This window comes from Hemicordylus capensis, chromosome 14 (assembly GCF_027244095.1).
Source record: "Hemicordylus capensis ecotype Gifberg chromosome 14, rHemCap1.1.pri, whole genome shotgun sequence".
Classification (NCBI taxonomy): Eukaryota; Metazoa; Chordata; class Lepidosauria; order Squamata; family Cordylidae; genus Hemicordylus; species Hemicordylus capensis.
Window position 1 is genome coordinate 5,340,001 of NC_069670.1, and position 22,011 is coordinate 5,362,011.

At 48.4% G+C, this 22,011-nt stretch overlaps 1 protein-coding gene across 1 annotated transcript in view; it reads right to left on the reverse strand.

Annotated features, from left to right (window-relative positions):
• CAPN1 (calpain 1) overlaps positions 1-21,581 on the reverse strand; it is a 41,408-nt gene extending 19,827 nt beyond the window's left edge. The window contains exons 1-8 of the mRNA XM_053278503.1: positions 21,322-21,581; positions 13,826-14,122; positions 12,894-12,963; positions 9,222-9,340; positions 4,489-4,622; positions 3,924-4,092; positions 2,338-2,421; positions 1,182-1,267 (exon numbers count right to left, since the gene is read on the reverse strand). Of these exons, the coding sequence (XP_053134478.1) occupies positions 1,182-1,267; positions 2,338-2,421; positions 3,924-4,092; positions 4,489-4,622; positions 9,222-9,340; positions 12,894-12,963; positions 13,826-14,092 (929 nt within the window). The 5' untranslated portion in view covers positions 14,093-14,122; positions 21,322-21,581. The remainder of the gene's footprint in view (positions 1-1,181; positions 1,268-2,337; positions 2,422-3,923; positions 4,093-4,488; positions 4,623-9,221; positions 9,341-12,893; positions 12,964-13,825; positions 14,123-21,321) is intronic.
• Positions 21,582-22,011: the final 430 nt, after the last annotated feature.

Below are 22,011 nucleotides of genomic sequence, written 5' to 3' on the forward strand. Positions count from 1 at the left end.
ACCTTATAGAAGCTGCTGCCAGTCTGTGAAGACAATACTGAGCTAGATAGACCAATGGTCTGACTCAGTATATGGCAGCTTCCTATGTTCCTATGAAAACGGAAACTAAGGGTGTGGAAGCTGTTTGTTCTGCAAATCCACCAGCAGGGGGAGCCGTCTTTTCTAGCTTGCGCAAACCTCCTAAGCCCTCCTGCAACAGGGGAAATGCAGCTGTTTTCCTGCAACTGTTGCTGAAATGCAAAGATACAACCCTAAAGAAGGACTCCGGAAATGTGAACGGCCACCTGGCTGACAGCTCAAGAACTGCGATGTCGAAACACACGCAGTACGGAAGCACACTCAGCGGACACGTAGTGACACTGTTGTAGCGTGCAATCCGGAAAGCACCCAGTCCTCACAAATCCCATAGCTTTGGGATTGTTCCCACGGGATTCTACACATAAACAGACCATGCTTCTGTTTGCCATGTTGAACTTATCTTTCCAAGCACCCCAACACATGGATGGTCTCTCATTTTCCCCTATGCGCCCCACACCCCTGCACCCATTACAGTTAGCACGGTTTAGGGTTGCCATATTCAAGCTTCTCAAATCCAGGTGGCCTAATTTGCATATGATGCGGCAACTAATTTGCACTTTATTTATTTATTTGACACAGACTTTTATACTTTCCCCTCCTTCTCTTCCCTCCCATGTGATCGGATCCAGAGTAAATTCCGGGCAATCCAGGCAGCGCATTTGAAATCCGTGTCAATCCGGATGGAATTTAGCAGCCAAAATCCAGGAGCTACCCTAAATTCTGAGGGACGTGGCAACCCCAGCACTGTTGGACTTAGGAGACTGGTTCAAATCCCCACTCAGACACAAAAATGACTGGTTCAAATCCCCACTCAGACACAAAAATGACTGGTTCAAATCCCCACTCAGACACAAAAATGAGTCCCAGTCTCTCAGCTTAATCTACCTCACAGAACTTTTCTAAGGATCAACAGGGGAGAACCCCTAAGGATAAACAGGGGGAAACAAGTGAGAACCATGAAGAGGAGAGCTGGCCTTGTGGTAGCAAGCATGACTTGTCCCCTTAGCTAAACGAGGTGCACCCTGGTTGCATAGGAACCTTCTGCTCGCGAGTCAAGCATTTTCCCCACTGCGTAACTAAAATTAAAACCATCAAACCATTACTTGTCACTCCAAGCACCGGTCCATTCCACCTCTCCCCACGGGTTCCGTATCCGTATCAGATTAACCCTCTGCCCTCTGTAGTTGACCTGTGGGAACCCAGAGATCACAAGAGATGTCCGTTAGAGATACCCCAATGCAGAGGAAGGCAATGACAATTGCTTGGGCTGGGTTTTGATCTAATCCTCTTTCAAAGCCAGTCCAACTGAAGTGAGTGAAACGAAGCTTGTTTTTAATTTGGCAATCTCTCTTATTAACAACAACAACAACATATCCCACACTCCCCACCCCCACCAAATACTTCCTCATGGATGACCACAGCTTCCTTCATTCCCAACCTCCAGATGTTCTCCAGATGTTGCTGAACTATCATGCCCAGCCCCAATGAGTTGTCGTTCCGAAACATCTGGAGTAGCACAGATTGGGAACCCCTGCTTTATTTTGAAATTATTTGGGGTTTTCCTGAACTTTTCTGGACCATCGTAAGTAGATAAGACTCCATGAGGCCAGCCCCACAGCGTCTTAGGACAAGCCCCCTTCTTCTGCCCTCACTTTCATTTTTGCCCATCTTTCTGTGGTTACTTTCCTCCCAAGTTCGTTGATGGAAATCAAGGGGGATTGTCTTAAATTCAGAGTCCTCTTATTTTCAGGTAAATACGGTCTAACCTATATTTAACCAGTCTTTTTAAAGGGGATCATCTGAAATTCAGGGTAGTCTTTGATGCAGGTATACAGGTAAACCTCATTATACGCGGACCCAGATGTTATTGGACTTCAACTCCTATAATCCCCAACCAAAGGCCACTGGGGATTATGGGAGTTGAAGTCCAAAAACATCTGGGGACCCAATGTTGAGAACCCCTGGTCTAAGCAATCTGTGTGAGATGCTTAAAATCCGGGTGAAACTCGGAATTCCGAGGGGCATGGTCACTCTACAGCCGGGCGACCACACCACCTAGGACAAACTAAAGAGGATCTGGGGAGGGGGGGCAGGGGTTGTGGAGGCCCCAGACTTCGGCCAGAAAGTCCCGGGGTAAGAGCACTTCTGCCCGCAGATACAGAGATTTGCCTGTATATGGTATACACGGAACCCATGCACTTTCAGGTTTAGTCAAGAACTTTGCACGCTGTTGTCCTGAGTCGAAAGCCAAGAATTCACCTGCTCAGCTCCGGTGATGGAATAGGCGTGGCCTTTCACCAGCTTCTTAAAAGTGACCGCCTCCATGTCGAAAGCGCTGGTGATCTGAAAGGGGGAAATGGGGAGGGAGGAGAAGGGAGAAGCATCTCCGTCACAGTTCCAACATATGCATCAGAAAAGAAGGCTTGGCTACAGAACAGACAGGAACAGACTAGGTTCCCAACCGGTCATCCTACAGAGGTTGCTGGACTACAATTCCCATCTCCCCCTGCACATTGTGGCTGGGGAGGATGGGAGTTGTAGTCCAGCAACCCCTGGAGGATGACAGATTGGGGATCCCTGGACCAGAACATTGCTAGAACATCTAGAGCAGCAGACTAACCGAATGACCCTGGGAATCTACCAGCAGGACATGCAGACAGTGGACATTTCCCATGGCCTGTCCTCAGCACTTCCTACTCGCAATCCCCTGAGCCAGGCCCTCAAAATTGGGCCATCGCTACCATCTCAGGGGACGAATGCTCGTAGCGATTTTGGGCAACGTTGACCCACTGATGGAAAACAGGTGATCGGTGACCGCTTACAGCTTCCTGTGCGTTATTCCCCCTTCTTCATCACAACCCCAAAACAATCAGGCTAAAACTGCAGTCACTTTTGCACAGAGGCAAGGCCTGCTCAACATAGCCCCCCCCAGCTGTTTTTGAACTACAACTCCCATAATCCCCAGCCACAGTGGCCAATAGCCAGGGATTATGGGGATTGTAGGCCAACATCTGCAGGAGGACCGAAGTTAAACAGCCCTGGTCTAGATCAGGGATTCTCAGCATTGGGTCCCCGGATGTTACTGGACTTCAACTCTCATAATCCCCAACCAAAGGCCATTGGGGCTGGAGATTACGGGAGCTGAAATCCAGTAAGATCACTGCGGTTGCTCTTCACCATACTGTTTCCACTTCTAAACTATTCCATTGGAATAGCAGTACAGAGTATTCCTTATCGGACGTTTTGTCCCCTCACTGAGCGACAGGTTCGGAACCGAACCGGTTCAACTTCGAACTGGTTCAGCTCAACAGTTAAGGTCGAGCCGAACTGACCCTGGTTCAGCTCGACCCCAGACCGAACCTCCCCCAGCCATTCGGGGGCATGCAGAAGGTCTCAAATTCACTCTCTGCCAGCATTGATAGGGCTGGGAAAGGTAAAGGTAACGTGTGCCATCAAGTCGATTTCAAATCCTGGCACCCACAGAGCCCTGTAGGTTCCTTTGGTCGAATACCCCTCTCTAAAACCTCGGAGAGCTAGATCAGGGCTGCTCAACTTTGGCCATCCTGCCGATGCTGGCCTATAATTCCTATAATCCTTAGCTATTGGCCACTGTGGCTGGGGATTGTGGGAGTTGTAGTTCAAAAACAGTTGGCGGCGGGTGGGGCTAAGTTGAGCAGGCCTAGTGTAGACAATACTGATCCAGATGGACCAACGGTCTTAGTGTAAGGCAGTTTCCGATGTCCTCCCTGTGAAGAAAGGTCGAAGGAAGTGTGTGCATTCTGACCACAGGTAAAGATTTAAAGGGCAGTCCAAACAACACGGGAAGGTTGCCACAGTACACTCACGTCGATGGAGCAGCCCATGAGCGAGCCTCTCTCTAGGGCCTTCTGGATGATCTGGAAGAGGTCGCTGGGCGGCTTGCGGAGTTCATACCACTCCGTGACACCTCCCGTGAAGTCTTCAAAGCCTTCGGATGTGCTTCCCCCAGACAAGGCCTCGTAGCAGCCATTCACCCTAAGGCAGAAGCAGCAAAAGAGTTGGCCCTTCCCAAACGCTGAAGCCAGCCAAGGCGGCCAGTTGCTTGTTCCCATTTCACAGATGGGGAAACCAGGCTGGAAGGAGTCCTGGAGCCAGGCCTACAAATCTCAGAGGATGAATGCTCATAGTGATTTGGGGCAAGGTCTATCCCACCAGGGAGGAGAGCTGGTCTTGTGGTAGCAAGCATAAATTGTCCCCTTTGCTAAGCAGGGTCCACCATGGTTCGCATTTGGATGGGAGACTACATGTGATCACTGTGAGATCTTCCCCTTAGGAGGTGGGGCCATTCTGACAAAGGTGGGGGAAATCCAGGTCGCCCCGCGTCCAGTCCCTACTCCTTAAAACCCAGAGATGGAGAGGGTAATTACTTACTTGGCATACGCCTTCTCAAGCAGGGCACTCCAAAATTCGTTGCCTTCAGCGGAGTGCACAAATACCAGCTTGCCATCTTTGGTCGGCAGGAGGTCGTCCACCACCACGTCTACCCACTCGCCAAACTGCCAGATCTGCACCAAGACAGACAGACAGAGAAGGATGAGAAAAGAAAGCTAGGCCAGGTACCAATGTAACATTTCAGTGTAACCATGGCTTCGATTAACCATGGCTGTGATTAACCATGGCTATAATTAACCATGGCTAGCTGCCTTTGCGCAGGCTAAGATCACAAAATTACAGTCAAACCATGGCTTACCTTCTCAAACTAAGCCTTGCCTCCCCCAGATGGTGCATACAGGAAGACAACAGTGGGGGTGTAATTCTTGAACTATGGATTGCAAACTATGATTCGTTTCAGATCATGGTTCCACATGCCAGTTTGCAGCAAATTCTTAATTATGGTTTGGCTCAGGAGTGTCCAACAGTGGCCTTCTGGCTGCTGTTGGTCTACAACTCCCATCATGCCTGGCAAGTGGCCACTGTGACTGGGCAAGCTGGGAGTTGTAGGCCAAAGGCAGCTGGAAGGCCGCAGTTGGACAACCTTGGTTTAGCTATTCAGTCATCACCCTCAACCATGGTTAATGCAAAACAAACCAATATGAAGTATGAGGTCTGCACAAGGCCCTAGACAAGGTTATTTCCAGGGCTGTGTGCATTCTTTGCTTAAGTTCTTTGCATCTGTCTTCACAGAAGAGGATACTAAGCATATACCTGTGCCTGAACCAGGCTTTTCAGGGACAAAGAACTGAGTCGGATAGAATAGATGATATTCTAAACTGTCTGAAAAAATTAAAATCTAGCAGATCACCAGGGCCAGAGGGCATCCATCCAAGAGTCCTTAAAGAAAGAAAGTGAAATTGCCGACCTTCTTGCAAAAATACAAAACTTATCCCTACAAGCAGGCTCTGTACCAGAGGACTGGAAAGTAGCCAATGTAACACCCATTTTCAAAAAGGGATACAGGGGTGATCTGGCAAATTACAGGCCGGTTAGCTTAACGTCCGTTCCAGGCAAATTGATGGAAAGCATTCTCAAGGATAAAATTGTTATGCACATAGAAGAACAGGCCCTGCTGGGGGAGAACCAGCATGGCTTCTACAAAGGTAAATCTTGCCTCACCAACCTTTTGGAGTTCTTTGAGAGTGTCAACAAGTGTGTGGATCAAGGTGATCCAGTTGACATAGTATACCTAGACTTCCAAAAAGTGGTTGTCTTTGGTAGAATACAGGAGGGGTTGACCATTGCCATCTCCCGCCCAGTATGAGATGATGCCTTTCAGCATCTTCCTAGATCGCTGCCGCCTGATATAGGTGCTTCTGGAAACATACCAGCAGGGATTTGAACCGGCAAACCCTAGTCAAGCCATTTCCCTGCTGCACCATTAAGTGGCTAAATCCCCTAAACCTTACAGTGCTCACACATGAAGTTCTTCCTTCAAATGCCAACCAGGGCAGACCCTGCTTAGCAAAGGGGACAATTCATGCTTGCTGCCACCAGACCAGCTCTCCTTAACACGACATCACCCAGCCCACTCTCTTAACCGAGCAACCCGGCTCTACCCAAGAGGCAAGCCTCGGCTGGCATTGGCCCTGCAGGCACAAAGCAAGGGAGCTTGAACCTGTTAGACAAACAGCTGGGGCGTGCTCTGGACAGGTGTGGGGCAGCAACCCTGACCACACCCTCTCCTCCAAACAAGGAGCACGGAGAAGGCAGTTCGGCCAAGAGGTCAGATTCCAGGTGAGGGTGGAGTCACAGGTGTGGTGAGCTAAAACCACCCGCAAGATTATCATGGCTGGTAGCATCAAGCCAAGCAAGGTGTTGCAGGCAGGGGCAGAAAACGGGAGCAGGCATATTCACAATGTGCTTAAGGATCAAGCTTCACACCACCAGCGACTGCCTGGAAGGCACCCAAGCGTAGAGCGATGATGGCAAAGTGTTTAATGTCTACATGAAACCACCGGGAGAGGCCATCCGGAGATTTGGCCTCAGGCGTCGGGTGACACTCCGTTGCATCTCTCTTTTTCATCGGGCGCAGGTGAGGCAGTGTGATGGAATGGGGGTGACCCGATGCTTTCCTGGGATCAACCCTCAGTAGAGAGATGGCTCTGATCCCAATCTAGGGGCACACCGTTCCTTTGAGACTGATCTAAAGCCACTGACCAAGTTTAGACACTAGGGATGTGCACAAAACCGGTTTGCCCGGTTCGGTTCAAGTCCGAACCAGACTCGAACCGGACCAATGTTGGGGACGCCCCCCACATATTATTAGACCCAGAGGTACCAACCCAGAACTATATGGAATTCAGGCCTATGTCTCATTCCATTTTATTAAGAAATGAATTAATACCTGGACTCAGGGTGAATTGACACCCCAGATCTCAACTGGTCTGTGAGGGAAGAGGCGATCCAGCATTGTATTGTGAAATGGGTACTCAAGGAAGCACAAAAGCCAGGCCAGAACAATCCAAATGCTAAAATGTGACTCACTATCAGATAATGTCTGTGGAAGAGGCCAGAGGCTGATCTCCCCTTTCCTGTTGCAAGAGGTCTATGTTAATCTTTGTCAATGATTGACTCAATTGCTCTCTATAGAAATTCAACATAGGTAAATGCACACAAATAAAACACCTATAGACTCTAATTCTTACTTTCCTAACACTTTAACACCTTTTGGGATCAGGCTAGCAAATCTGGGACGAGGGAAGATGCCCATTTGCGGCTCAGAGATGCAGATTTGCTTTGGGCAGTGTCCCCCCCCCCCCCCCCCCCCCCGATTTCTAAGCTCACAGCTTACAGAAGATGGGATTCAGATCTCTCTGGACTGGCCAATATCCTGAATAATTAAAAGACATTATCCAGAAGGTAACAGCATTGTCACCCTTTTGGGGACCCAGGAAAAGATGAGGAGATTTGAATAGACTCTATGAGAGAGCAAAGGAAAATACAACTATAAAGAACAGGTTTACTGGACAGAGAGCGGGCAATCTTCTGCCTACACGCAAGACTTGCTCATGAGTAATCCAAGAGTTTGCTGCCCAAGCCGCGGGGCTAGAGGCAGGAACTCTGTCCATGGACAGGAACTGTCTGTGACTTCCACTGCGCAGTGAGAAGTCAAGACTTCCCCAGCCATGGTGCTCTGCCTCTCAGCCGTGCTCTGGGCAAACTGCATGCTTGATCTAAAAGCTCCTGTCTCCAGCCCAAAGCTCCTCTCCTTCAGCTGAAAGATCCACCGCTCTCAAGCCTCTGATCCGGGTAATATGCCGCCTTCACAAGCCTTGGATCCCTCTTCCCTCCTTCCTACTAATCACTGCTACCCCCTTCCTAAGCCCCCCCCCTCCTCCTTTCTCTGCTTCTCTCTAAATGTTTTATTTAGGATTTGTTAGATTATTAGATATCTGTAATTACTGATTGCACACACATATGTTAGTTAGGCACATTACCTTGAATCAGAAACATGTTTTTTTAATGTGGATTATTTTATCCTGATGAGCAACTTTTTATAATAAAGCCCATTGAACTTTCTGAGTGTCTCTCTCTCTATCACTGTTTGCGCGCCCAGATCCTACATGGTCACCATCTCCAAGAACCAATTCAGTTTGTGTATGATGTGACTTTGCCTCTTTCCCTCTGAGCATGTACAGTGTGCGAAACCAGGTATAGTTCACAACACCATTCATGTTCAGTTTTGGCACCCTGAACAAGGGGCCCAGCTCAGTTTGAATTCGAACTGGTTCAGGCTCAGTTAAGGGGTACCAGGGATATTTAAAAAATTTGGGGGGGGGAGTAAGCGAGACTTACTGCCACCAAGGGCTTCCATGGCCATGAGGGGTGCTGCTGTGGCCACGGGGGTGTCTCCAGCAGTTCCCCCTCCGGCCACTGGCCTCCCCCCAGTGAGGGGAGTGAGCACACTCTGTGAGCATGCAGCGGCCTCCAAAATGGCCACTGCACACACAGAGAGGGTGTTTTAACCCTTTTGTATCCACTGATAAGGAGGCTGGGTGTCTATTTGACAACCACAGATATGCAAAACTGCGAATAGCGGTTCCACGGATAACGAGGTTTGCCTGTATTGTATTTTTTATTTTGCAGTGTTTCTTTCCTGCCTTTCCTACCTGAAAGGCAGTCCAAGGAAGAACATAACAGAAAGTCATTGAAGCAGTACAAAAAAAAAAAGCAGTACAAAAAGCAGTACAAAAAAGGGGAAATGGAAACAAACACACACACACACACACACACACACACACACACACAAAAGTATCCCAGGTGGGTTGCAAATTGCACTCTGCTCCTGCTTGCAAAGGACATCATGCTTTTAAAAAGGGGTACCACAGGAACATAGGAAGCTGCCATATACTGAGTCAGGCCATGGGTCCATCTAGCTTAGTATTGTCTACCCAGACTGGCAGTGGCTTCTCCAAGCTTGCAGAGGCAGGAGTCTCTCTCAGCCCTCTCTTGGAGATGCTGCCAGGGAGGGAACTTGGAACCTCGATGCTCTTCCCAGAGCGGCTCCATCCCCTGAGTGGGGGACTCTCTTACGGTGCTCACACATGTGGTCTCCCATTCAAATGCAAACCAGGGCAGATCCTGCTTAGCTAAGGGGACAAGTCATGCTTGCTACCACCAGACCAGCTCTCCTCCCAGAGTGAGAGGAAGGCACTTTGAAGGCTCACCTGGAAATGGAAGATGCCAGCGTAGCCGTTCTGGAAGCTCTGCCCATGGGGGACCACGCGGTGGAGGAGAGGATCGTTCAGGGTGAGCGAGGCAATGGCCGCCAGGAGCCAACAGTCACCTGGGTGGAGGTAACAGGAGTTAGCAAGGCTCATAGACTCCAGAAAAGGAGACATTGTGGAAGAGGAGAGGTGTGTTTTGTTGGGGGAGGAGGGGGACAGGCAGCAAAGGAGGCTGTTAGAAGCCCTATTCAGAGCAAGGTTCCTTCCCACCCACCCCAAGTGTGCACTTGAAAATAGGTGAATCATGTGTGAACGGGGAATCTCTCCCACATTTTGACCACCAGAGATCAAAATCTTTGACCTTCAGATGTTTCCACAGCCAGAGTGTCAGTCCAGGTATGCCATCCAATTTTAGCTTGGCAGCTCATCTGGATATGCCTCCACTATTTGGGGGTACACTTTATCCCAACTTCTAGAGAGATTTATGAAACGACCATGGGCTTGTTTTAAGTTTTACATGGTTTTAAATTTTTTTGTTTTTTTTAATTGATTGCGAATCGCCCAGAGACGTAAGTTTTGGGCAGTATAGAAATTTGTTCAATAAACAAACAAAATATAAATGGGCTTTTCTAATAATCAAGACCATTTACCTTCTAATTTCCCCAAGACCATCGCTGCATACTTAACTTCAGTTTTCTGGCAACTTGGGTTGAATTGCCGTAGCCATTTTGGGACCTTTCCCAGTCCCTGTTTCAAGGGAGGCACACGCGTGCACACGTGTCTTACTTGAAGACGTTTCTCTTACTTGGGTCGCCACAGGAAGCTGCCTTCTACTGAGTCACACCCTTGGTCCGTCTAGCTCAGGATTGTCTACACTGACTGGCAGCAGCTTCTCCAAGGCTGCAGGCAGGAGTCTTTTCCCAACCTTGCCCGGAGCTGCTGCCAGGGACTGAGCTACCGCCCTGCCCCATATTGTCTCCGTGAATGAGTCAGTCCTGAGCACCTTAATACAGATCACCTCTTAGCCCAAGTAGCAAGCTGCTGGGTTCTCTCTCCCAGGGCCAAGGCAGGCATCATCTCCAGCTCCAAAGGGTTCCGGGGCTTTGCCTAGGCAGTGACTTGTCCCTTAGTCCTTTAATTGGCATCCGGCCAGAGGGAGGGCTGAAAACCACCCAGGCGGCCCCGCCTGCAGGATATTCCAATCAAATACTTCTGGGGAGAGGGAAAGACGGGGCGGGCTGTGTGTGCGTCTCTTGCAGCTGTCAGGGAGTTTCACGAGGCCTGCCCGGCTGTTGCGACCCACATGTGCAGTTAAAGACATCCAGGCAGCAAGGGCAGAAGAGAAAGAGAGAGTCACGTCGTATGCACTTGAGCGGCCAGTGACTGCCAAGTGATATTTTAGGGCTGCAGCAGCCGGGAGAGAAAGGTTCCTGCTGATCATGCTCTTCTCCCTCAGAACTAGCAGCCTTTTAACTTTTTTCCATATGTAGTGGTCATGCGGGAAGGCAAAGGCTTTTTGGGATCTGATATACAATGAGTTGAAGAAAATCTTTAAAGTGACATTTCTTAAGAGGCCAGAATCCTTCCTGCTGGGAATAACTGAAAGAGAGTTCTCTAGAAGAAATTTAACATTTTTTATGATTGCAACCACGGCGGCCAGGATAGTATATGCACAGAAATGGAAAGACACTAAAATGCCCTCAAAAGAAGACTGGTTGATAAAAAATTTGGAATACGCTGAGATGTCAAAGCTTGCAGCACTTAGAAGAGACGGAAATTTGGAATGTTTTAAAGAAGATGGGGAACCATTTTTGCTTTACTTAAAGAATTCTTTTTCTAATATGGACTTTTCGGTAGCGTTTGAAATATAGTAATAACAGCAGGTTGGGTTGGGTAAAATCGAGTCAAATTGTGGAGTATGTATGTTTTGAATTATTATAGCAATGGTTTATATGTATAGTTAGTGTGAGCTGTGCAGATAGGCAAGTGGAAAGTCAATATGTACTTATGTAAAAACTATTGTCAAATCTAATAAAAATTTAAAATGCAAAAGGACTAACAGCCTTTTGAAGCTTTCAAGCCGTGCTCTGAGCCAGGGTTTCTTAACCCCAGGGCCCCAGTTGTTGTTGGACTACAACTCCCAGAATCCCCAGCCACAAAGGCCCTGTCTGGGGATTCTGGGAGTTGTAGTCCAACAACATCTCTGGGGGCCCCGAGGTTAAGAAACCCTGCTCTAAGCAACTGCAAGCAGCCCTGTACTGATAAACTGGGGGTGGGACCCCCAGGGATTCTAAAGGGGGGCGGTTGCACAACAAGGCAGGAGAATGTCTAGTAAAGTGCCCCTGCTAACTGAGCAAAGAGGCACCTTTGTAGAGTGGCGGTTCTCTTGTATTTAGCAGGGGGAGAGCAACCGGCCCTAGCCATCCCCAGCACAGAATCTCTCCAGTGGCTGTTGACACAGAGCCCATTTATTTGTTTGTTTGTTTCTTTATGTCAGCTGCTTTGGAAACTTTTGTTTAAATGCGGTATATAAATATTTGTTGTCATTGTTGTAACAAAGGCAGATACTCTTTTTTTGCAGAAAAATATGGAGCGCTTAGGGCAGTGAACTTCAGTATCTGAAGGGGAGCAACAGCAGGAGAGAGGGCCTGCCCTCCCCTCTTGCCTGTGGGCTTCTCCGAGGCATCTGGTGGGCCACTGTGTGAAACAAGATGCTGGAGGGGAGAGTTGGTCTTGTGGTCGCAAGCACGACTTGTCCCCTTAGCTAAGCAGGGTCCACCCTGGTTGCATATGAATGGGAGACTACATGTGAGCACTGGAAGATATTCCCCTTCTAAGGGGATGGAGCCGCTCTGGGAAGAGCAGAAGGTTCCCAGTTCCCTCCCTGGCAGCATCTCCAAGATCGGGCTGAGAGAGACTCCTGCCTGCAACCTTGGAGAAGCCGCTGCCAGTCTGTGAAGACAATACTGAGCTAGATAGACCAATGGTCTGACTATGTATGTATGTATGTATGTATTACATTTCTATCCTGCTCTTCCCCTGAGGAGCTCAGAGTGGTGTGCATGCATATTTTTATCCTCACAACAACCCTGTGAGGTAGGTTAGGCTGAGAGAGACATGACTGGCCCAGAGTCACCCAGTGAGTTTCACGGTTGAATGGGGATTTGAACCCAGGGCCTTCCTGGTCCTAGTCCAACACTCTAACCACTATGCTATGCTGGCAGATATGGCAGCTTCCTTTGTTCCTATGACTAGATGGGCCTTGGGCCTAATCCAGCAGGGCAGTTCTGATGTCCTATAGCTTGAATAAGCTCTTTTAAAAGGCCTTTGCTGATTAAAGAAGCCTCCTTCTTCCGTCTAGCCTGGAAAGCAAACTGGAAGGTTTGGCCTAATCCAAAAGTATTTTCTAAGAGGGATCTGGCCCATTTTCCAGAGAAGTTCAAACACGTCCATCAAGCTTCATTAAATGAACTAACAACAGTGATTGCTTTACCTCTCCAAGTATTTAATGCAAAGCAAAACCCTCCCTCTCCTAATCACCACCTCTTTGCTCCCTCAGAACAAATTGCTCCGGGGTCGCCCCGAAGGACGCCCACCACGGCTACCCTCAAGGCCTAAGCAATATCCCTGGGTTGCATCCTCACAACGCCGCCGAGCCGGAAGCATACTTACCCAGGGCTCCCTGACAAACGTCCGTGCGGGTGGCCCCGTCCACAATGAAAAGTGGGTTTCGGCACATCTCCTGGAAGACACAACAGGCGGGGTATTGACCGTGGTCAGGATTAAACCCTGGCCGTTCTCAAAGTTTCAAACTTTTCGGTTTTGTTTTCACGAATGTTCTACGTTCTGTTTTTATTTTGTTGTAAACCACCCAGAGACGCAAGTTTGGGGCGGTATAAAAATATGTTAGTTAAATAAATAAATAAATAAATGGATGGATGGATAGATAGATAGATAGATAGACAGAGAGGCCAGCCAGAAATCACCGCTCATTATTTACAGGTGGACCTCGTTATCCTGGGGCGGGGGGCGTACCGTCCCCGCCAATTTCCACGGATAACGAAACCACGGATCGCAAGTTGCTAATGTATAGGAATTGGGGGGTTAGGTTCCTGGAGGGCAAAAAAAAAAAAAAAAAGTCAGAAAAGGGCAGATATAATGGAAATAAAGTGCTGTGGCAAAAAATAACAATACAGGACTCTTTCAAGGCCCTGTTATTGGAAATAGTACACATTAATTTATTATTATTATTATTATTATTATTTTACATTTGATATCCCGCTCTTCCTCCAAGGAGCCCAGAGCGGAGTACTACATACTTGAGTTTCTCTTTCACAACAACCCTGTGAAGTAGGCTAGGCTGAGAGAGGAGTGACTGGCCCAGAGTCACCCAGCAAGTCTCACGGCTGAATGGGGATTTGAACTCGGGTCTCCCCGGTCCTAGTCCAGCACTCGAACCACTACACACATTACATCCAACATGGCCATCCCTATTTTCCTACAGCCCAAGAGAGCTTCAGGATCGAGGAATATATAGTGGACAACACCCCTCGCCCCCCCCGGAACCGTGTTAGACCAGAGAACCTGCCGTGCGTGTGCCTCACCGTTGGCCGTTTCCACTTGACTCCGTATGTTTTGGAGGAATTTGGCCCCAGCTCTTTGAAACCCAGGGAGGAAGCGGTGGCAGGGAAGGTTTCATCCCGGAAAATCGTGCCGCTCTGCAGGCACTCGTTCCGGAGCCTGTCGTAGTCCTGACCCAGGTACTTCACCGCATTCTCGTGTTTCCCCAAGCCCAGATCTTTGGCCCGCTGCTTCTGAACCTGGGCCGAGACTCCCGTGCAATACACTGGCACAATGACCTCTTCGGCCATCTTCGACAATGGGTGGATCGCGACGTCTCCCTAAAGCGGAGGAGAAGAGATGGAAAACAGAGTCTCATCCGTGGAAAAGACAATCTGGCTCAACTCAGTTTGCGGCTGCCAAGAACTTTTTCACACCCGGTTTTTAGAGTGCATCTCCTCCAGCATGGAAGGGGGTGGTGTTCACTTATCGGCCAAATTTAGCCTGAAATCCCTGCAAGATATCAGGGAGCAGTTCACACACAATTTGGGTTTTTTCACTGTGCATTAGAGTGTAGCCCGATTTATATCAGAGGAGAGCTGGTCTTGTGGTAGGAGAGCACGACTTGTCCCCTTAGCTAAGCAGGGTCCACCCTGGTTGCATATGAATGGGAGACTACATGTGAGCACTGTAAGATCTTCCCCTCAGGGGATGGGGCAGCTTTGGGAAGAGCATCTAGGTTCTAGGTTCCCTCCCTGGCCTCTCCAAGATAGGGCTGAGAGAGATGCCTGCCTGCAACCTTGGAGAAGCTGCTGCCAGTCTGTGAAGACAATACTGAGCTAAATAGACCAATGGTCTGACTATGTATGTATTTATTTATTTATTACATTTCTATCCTGCTCTTCCTCCAAGGAGCTTGTCCCCTGAGCTAAGCAGGGTCCACCCTGGTTGCATATGAATGGGAGACTAGAAGTGTGAGCACTGGAAGATCTTCCCCTTTTAGGGGATGGAGCCACTGTGGGAAGAGCAGAAATTTCCAAGTTCCCTCCCTGGCAGCATCTCCAAGAGGGGGCTGAGAGAGATTCCTGCCTGCAACCTTGGAGAAGCTGCTGCCAGTCTGTGAAGACAATACTGAGCTAGACAGACCAAGGGTCTGACTCAGTATATGGCAGTCGATCCAAATACAGCATTGAGTGTGGACTTCAGCAGACGGTCGAGGAGATGGAATCAACCTGTGAAGGACCGGCTCAAAGGAAAGCAACCTGCCTGCGTGGGCAGCAAGAATTTGCCTGCTGGGACCAAGGAATGCATGGCAGATTAATTTTTAAGCACCCCTGGAGGGAAGCGTACCGTTTGCACATATGCAGCCACTGTGAGTCAGTTTTCTGGCATGCATAAAAAGAATCCCCCAGGGAGACACAAGGCAGGCGTGCAAGCCTGCTCAGAACCACCATGCCCGGCAGCTGACAGCTCAGCTAGTGAGCAAGAAAAATGTCCCACCTAGGACTTTTAGACTCAGCTGGAGGCTTTATTGCAAACCCATTGTCCAAAAAAACTGACACAAAGAGTGGATTTTTTTTTTTAACCCCAGATATAAATCAGGCTATACTCTTAACGTGCAGCGAAAAACCCGAATTGTGTGTGAAGGGCTCCCCGATAACTCGCAGGGATTTCGGGGTAAATCTGGCCGATATGTGAACAGCGTTGCCTCTAACAGGGATTCCCAGATGTTGTGGACTACAACTCCCAGAATCCCCAGCTGCAATAGAGCTTTTGCTGGGGGGGAAATATAGGAAACTGCCATATACTGAGTCAGACTATTGGTCTATCTAGCTCAGTATTGTCTTCACAGACTGGCAGCGGCTTCTCCAAGGTTGCAGGCAGGAATCTCTCCCAGCCCTATTTTGGAGATGTTGCCAGGGAGGGAACTTGGAACCTAGATGCTCTTCCCAGAGCGGACCCGTCCCCTAAATGGGGGACTCTCTTCCAGTGGTCGTGTGTAATCACCCATCCAAACACAAACCAGGGCAGACACTTCTTAGCAAAGGGGTCGATTCATGCTTCCCACCACAAGACCAGCAAAGCACAATTTGCACGTTTAGATTTCTCTGTTTTATATATAAATTATGCAATGTGTGTGCGTATGCAGAGGTGCACCTAGGTAATTTTGGAGCCTGGACCTAAAAGCCTTTAGAGGCCCCTCATCCCTCTGCAAGTTAAGCATCACCCCCCTAGGCCTGCTCAACTTAGGCCTTGAACTACAACTTTGAACTACAACTCCCATAATCCCCAGCCACAGTGGCCAAAAGCCAGGGATTATGGGAATTGTAGGCCACCATCTGCAGGACGGCCGAAGTTGAGCAGCCCTGCAACACACTCACGCACACAACCCGTGACACACGCAGTGATCCCTCTAATAGGGATTTCCAGGTGTCGTTGACTACTGCTCCCAGAATGCCCAACGGCAATGGCTTTTGCTTGGGGATACTGGGAGTTGTAGTCCTAGAACAACAGCTGGGAATCCCTGTTAGAAGGAACACTGGAGGGGAACTTGGGTAGAAGTGGTTGTGTGGAAGCAAGGTAGGAGGGGAACCTGGGAAGAAGAGGAAGCTCTCTTCTCATTCTACAGTTCAAAATCCCTGGGGCAGCCCAGAAATGGGGATAGGGAGCCAGGGAGACAGGGCTGGCCCACGGATGCTGGCATGGGCTTCAGAGGCTGGGCCAGGACTGGGAGACGTGGCCAGCATCTTGACTTCCTTTTGTGCCCCCGCACAGAATGTCCAGCCTGCAGGCAGCACGGAAGAGAGGAGCCATCCGAGCGGCCAGCTTTGGTGTCCCCCTGGCTTGTTAGGATAAACCGCTACTGATCTCCCCAGGAAAATCTGTAGGACGAACCGCGAGGACGAACCGAGCTCCGTAGGACGATCCGTAGGACGAACTGCTACTGATCTCCCCAGGAAAATGGAGCAGCAAATCTTATTTTGACCGAAGGGCATTTATTTTAAGAGGCTTTCAATGTCTTTAGGTGCATAGGCCACCTTTCAGCCAGAGGATCGAGAAAGAAACCAGTGCTAAAAACGCCATTATAGTTTTTATGTTTGGATTTTTATATATTTCTAAATCAGATTTGTTTCATATTTTGAATTGAATACTTTTAACTGTCATTTTTATTGTACGTTTTTTAACTTTTGTAAACTGCCTTGGGATTGTTTTTAACAAAAGGCGGTATATAAATTTAACAATCAATCAATCAATCAATAAAATCGCCATTTTTAGAAAGCAAAGGAAAGCTGGGTCTTTTACCCAGGCTTTTATATGAGTGCTGTTTTGCTTGCTTGCTTGTTCTGGTTTTTATGGTCCTATTTATTGTGTACTTTTTAATTGGGTTTATGGACCTATTGTGTACTTTTACGTTTAATTGGGTTTTTATGCTGTTTTTATGTCCCTATTGTGTACTTTGACTTTTAATTGGGTTTTTATATTCCCCATTTTATTATTTTCTATTGCATAACTTTCATAGTCTTCTGTTGTTTTAAATGTTTTGTAAACCACCTTGGGATTGTTTTAAGGAAAGGCAGTATATACGTTTAACAACAAACAAATTGTCAGAAAACCTGGTGGAAGAGAAAGAAGTCTTTCCTATTGTGTAAAGATAGAAACGGAACAAGCCTACCATGAGCCTGGAGGAGAGCTGGTCTTGTGGTAGCAAGCATGAATTGTCCCCTTTGCTAAGCAGGGTCCTCCCTGGTTTGCATTTGAATGGAAGACTACAAGTGTGATCATTGCAAGATATTCCCCTTAGGGGATGGGGCCGCTCTGGGAAGAGCACCTGCCTGCTTGCATGCAGAAGGTTTCCAAGTTCCCTCCCTGGCAGCATCTCCAGGTAGGGCACTGAGAGACTCCTGCCTGCAACCTCGAAGAAGGTTGGCATCTCCAAGATAAGGCTCACCTCTGGCACTTTCCAGATCACCCACTAGAACTGTTGTAAAATGCTTTGGCTTGCAAGGATTGAATTGAAAACAATCTCCAGAATCTACAATGGAAAATACAGCTACTTTTTTGCAACGGACATACAATATTATAGCATTGAATTGCAGCGATGAAATCCGAAACAAGGCATCTGAAATGTGAACGGCACCTTGCGGACAGCAGAGGGAAAGCAGTGTCACAACCAGTTTTCTCTCTAAGTTTTTTTATTTGTGTGCGGAATGAGGCTTGTTCCGGGTGGCAGTTTCAAGGCAGTGGGTGTGCACATGCATTCAGAGTGGGACCTTCCTGATTCAACCTGAGCGGGATCGAAAATTAACTGAGCGGACATCAAAAACCGTGTGAGCGCTGTAAGATCTCCCATGTGCACGCCTTAGAGGGAACACTGGTCGCAACACAGGAAGTACAGAAGCACACTTAGCAGATATGCTGTAGGAGTTAATCTGGAAAGCGCCCGAGAGACTCCTGCCGGCAACCTTGGAGAAGCTGCTGTCAGTCTGTGTAGGTAATATTGAGCTAGATGGACCAAGGGTCTGACTCAGTATATGGCAGCTACCACAAGATCAGCTCTCCTCCCTGAACATAGGAAGCTGCCTTCTACCAAGTCAGACCCTTGGTCCATCTAGCTCAGTATTGTCTACGCAGACTGGTAGCGGCTTCTCCGAGGTTGCAGGCAGGAGTCTCTCTCTCAGCCTTATCTGGAGATGCTGCCAGGGAGGGAACTTGGAACCTAGATGCTCTTCTCAGAGAGTGGCCCTATCCACTAAGGCGAATCTTTTACAGCGCTCACATGTGGTCTCCCATTCAAATTCAAACCAGGGAAGACCCTGCTTAGCAAAGGGGGGAATTTATGCTCGCTACCTCAGGACCAACAGCCACCTAATGGCACAGCAGGGAAATGACTTGACTAGCAAGTCAGAGGTTGCTGGTTCGAATCCCCGCTGGTATGTTTCCCCGACTATGGGAAACACCTATATTGGGGAGCAGCAGCATAGGAAGATACTAAAAGGCATCCTCTCGTACTGTGTGGGAGGAGGCAATGGTCAACCCCTCCTGTATTCTACAAAAGACAACCACAGGGCTCTGTGGTCGCCACGAGTCGACACCAACTTGACGGCAAACTTTACTTTACCAGAAGACCAGCTCTCCTCTCCAAAACCACACTTTGCTCTTTTGTCATCTTTATTTAAGGCAAAGAATAACTGACCTATTGATTGCTAGAGTACATATCCTGGAAAATCAGTTGACTATTTTTTTTAAAATCTCCCTTCCGATAACAACCAGGCAGTATCAGAAATTATAGTAAAATTCTTGATAGATAGGAGGACACAAGCCAAAATGATCAGGGACCAAATCATCAGTGATCAGCCCAAGAAATCTGTAAACTGCTTCGACAACTTTTTTGTTGTTGTTGAAAAGTTTTATATATGTGTGTGTGTGTAATATAATAAATAATAATCTCTCCAAGCACCCCCTCTTTTGCCAGCAAACTTATAGGTGGCCTTATGGCTGCCTGAGCTAAATCTCCCCATGAAAATGGAGAAGCCAGCCGTATTTCGACCACAAACCCTTTATTTGAATATGCTTTTAATATGTGTAGAGGCACCGGCCACAGAAGTTCGAAATGTGACGTGTAATAAAATATCCTGGGTCTCTTGGTGTTTTACTCAGTTCTTCTGCATCCTGTAGGCTCCATTGTATGTAGTATTTTTATATGGAAAACTCCCCCCCACACACACACACAATACTGTGTAACATAGCATTGGTCTGTTCTGTTTATTGAGGTCTGTTGACTGGTTTAATAAATGAGATTGATTGATTGATTGATTGAAATGGTGAGGAACATGTTGATGCCAATGTCAGCAATGGAGCTGGCTAGTTTTGTGTCCTGAACAGACACTCAACTTCAGTGCTGGTCTATGGGAGGAGGGCTGGTCTTGTGGTAGTGAGTATGAATTGTCCCCTTTGCTAAGCAGGGTCCACCCTGGTTTGCATTTGCATGGGAGACTACATGTGAGCCCTGTAAGTTATTCCCCTTAGGAGATGGGGCCGCTGTTCTGGGAAGAGCACCTGCAAGCTTGTATGCAGAAGGTTCCAAGTTCCATAGGAAGGTGTCATATACTGAGTCGGACCTGTGGGTCCATCTCGCTCAGGATTGTCTACCCAGACTGGCAGCGGCTTCTCCAAGGTTGCAGGCAGGAGTCTCTCTCCCAGCCCGATCTTGGAGATGCTGCCAGGGAGGGAACCTAGATGCTCTTCCCAGAGCGGCTCCATCCCCTGAGGGGAATCTCTTCCAGTACTCACACATCAAGTCTCCCATTCATATGCAACCAGGGCAGACCCTGCTTAGCTAAGGGGACAAGTCATGCTTGCTACCACCAGACCAGCTCTCCCCTCCCTGGCAGCATGAGCATCTCCAAGAGAGGGCTGAGAGAGACGCCTGCCTGCAACCTTGGAGAAGCTGCTACCAGTCAGTGTAGGCAATACTGAGCTAGATGGACCAAGGGTCTGACTCAGTAGACAGCAGCATCCTATGTTCCCTCCCGTCTGTCTCCTTGATTTTCAGGAAGATAACAAAGGAAAGATATGAAAGAGGCTTAGACAATTACGAACAGGCCAGGCAAGTCCCCCCTGCCCATGTCTAGAATTATATATAAACAACTATATAATAAATAAATAAATAAATAAATAAATAAATAAATAGCATAACCCACACCCTCTTCACACGTTGCACAAGAACGGAATTTGCTGTCACGCAATGTAGCAACAGCCCTTTGCTTAGATGGCCATGGGCCTGGATCGGAGAGACACACGGAACAGGGTGGCCGCTAGCAACCATCTGCTGGGGGGCAGCTAAATGGAGCCTCCAGGTTCAGAGGCAGTATATCTGTGGACACGGACCCAGCAATCGGAGCCTTCCAGGCACAGATCTCTGACCCTTCAGGGCAATTCTCTCTTACGCTCACTGGGCAAAGCTAATTGGGCACCCACTAATCTGCATGCCACGGGGCTAGGCGAGAATACGTTGGGTGGAGCAGAGGAGAGGCGCATAAGCCGGCATTGCCATGGATAATCCTCCCTCCCGCTTGCCTGAACACAAGGACGGGTCTTTCAGGTAATGTCAGGCACCCAAACCACACACCGCCGATGAGTCATCACGCCACAACCTGCACAAACCGAAGCACCCGGTGAACTGTGCCCGATGATGCCACACCCCGGTTAGGAATGAATGGGTTGGAACTTGTTTAGCTGTTATTAACTGGGAGAAAAAGCAGAAGACCCAACACAGATTTCGGTTCTTTTGTCTCTTCTTCCCAAGGAGGAAGAAAGCACCTTTAGGGCAGCCTTGAGGAAGATCCTATCCTTTGGAGGAAAGCCCACGCGCGCGCGCGCACACACACACACACACACACACACACACACACACACACACACACACACACACACAACACACACACACACACACACACACACACACACAGAGTTGCCAGCCCCCCTGGAATTCCAGGCTCCATCCAGATTTTAAGCATCTCACCCAGATTTCTTAGCCCACCCAGATTTGCCCGGATTTCAGCTTTCTTTCTTTCTTTCTTTCTTTCTAGTTAAGCTCTAGCCCTTGTAGGAGCGGAGTTATGGAGCAAAATGTGCAGGCACTCTTCTGCTCAAAAATGATTCTCAAGCCAATTTACAATAATAAGCAAATGAGGCACCCGGATTTGGGAAGCCAGCATAGGGCAACCCTAGCCTCCAGCCCCCGCAACTTCTGAAGCTGCAGCAAAAAGCACAGGAACATAGGAAGCTGCCATATACTGAGTCAGACCGTTGGTCCATCTCACTCAGTATTGTCTTCACAGACTGGCAGCAGCTTCTCCAAGGCTGTAGGCAGGAATCTCTCTCAGCCCTATCTTGGGAGATGCTGCCAGGGAGGGAACTTGTTGATGTTTTTGTACACCGCCCAGAGTCTTCAGAGTGAGCGGTATATCAAATGTTTCAAATAAACAAACAAACAGACTTGGAACCTAGATGCTCTTTCCAGAGCGGCTCCAGCCCCTGAGGGGAATATCTTACAGTGCTCACACTTCTAGCAGGTCCCAGCAGTCTTCTCTTCTAATTTTTCTCACCTATGTGCGGAATGAATTATGTTCTGGGTGGCCATATCAAGACAGTGTGTGTGTACATGTACATTCAGCGTGGGGCCTTCCCAATTCAACCAGAGTGGGATCTAAAATTAACCGAGCGGATA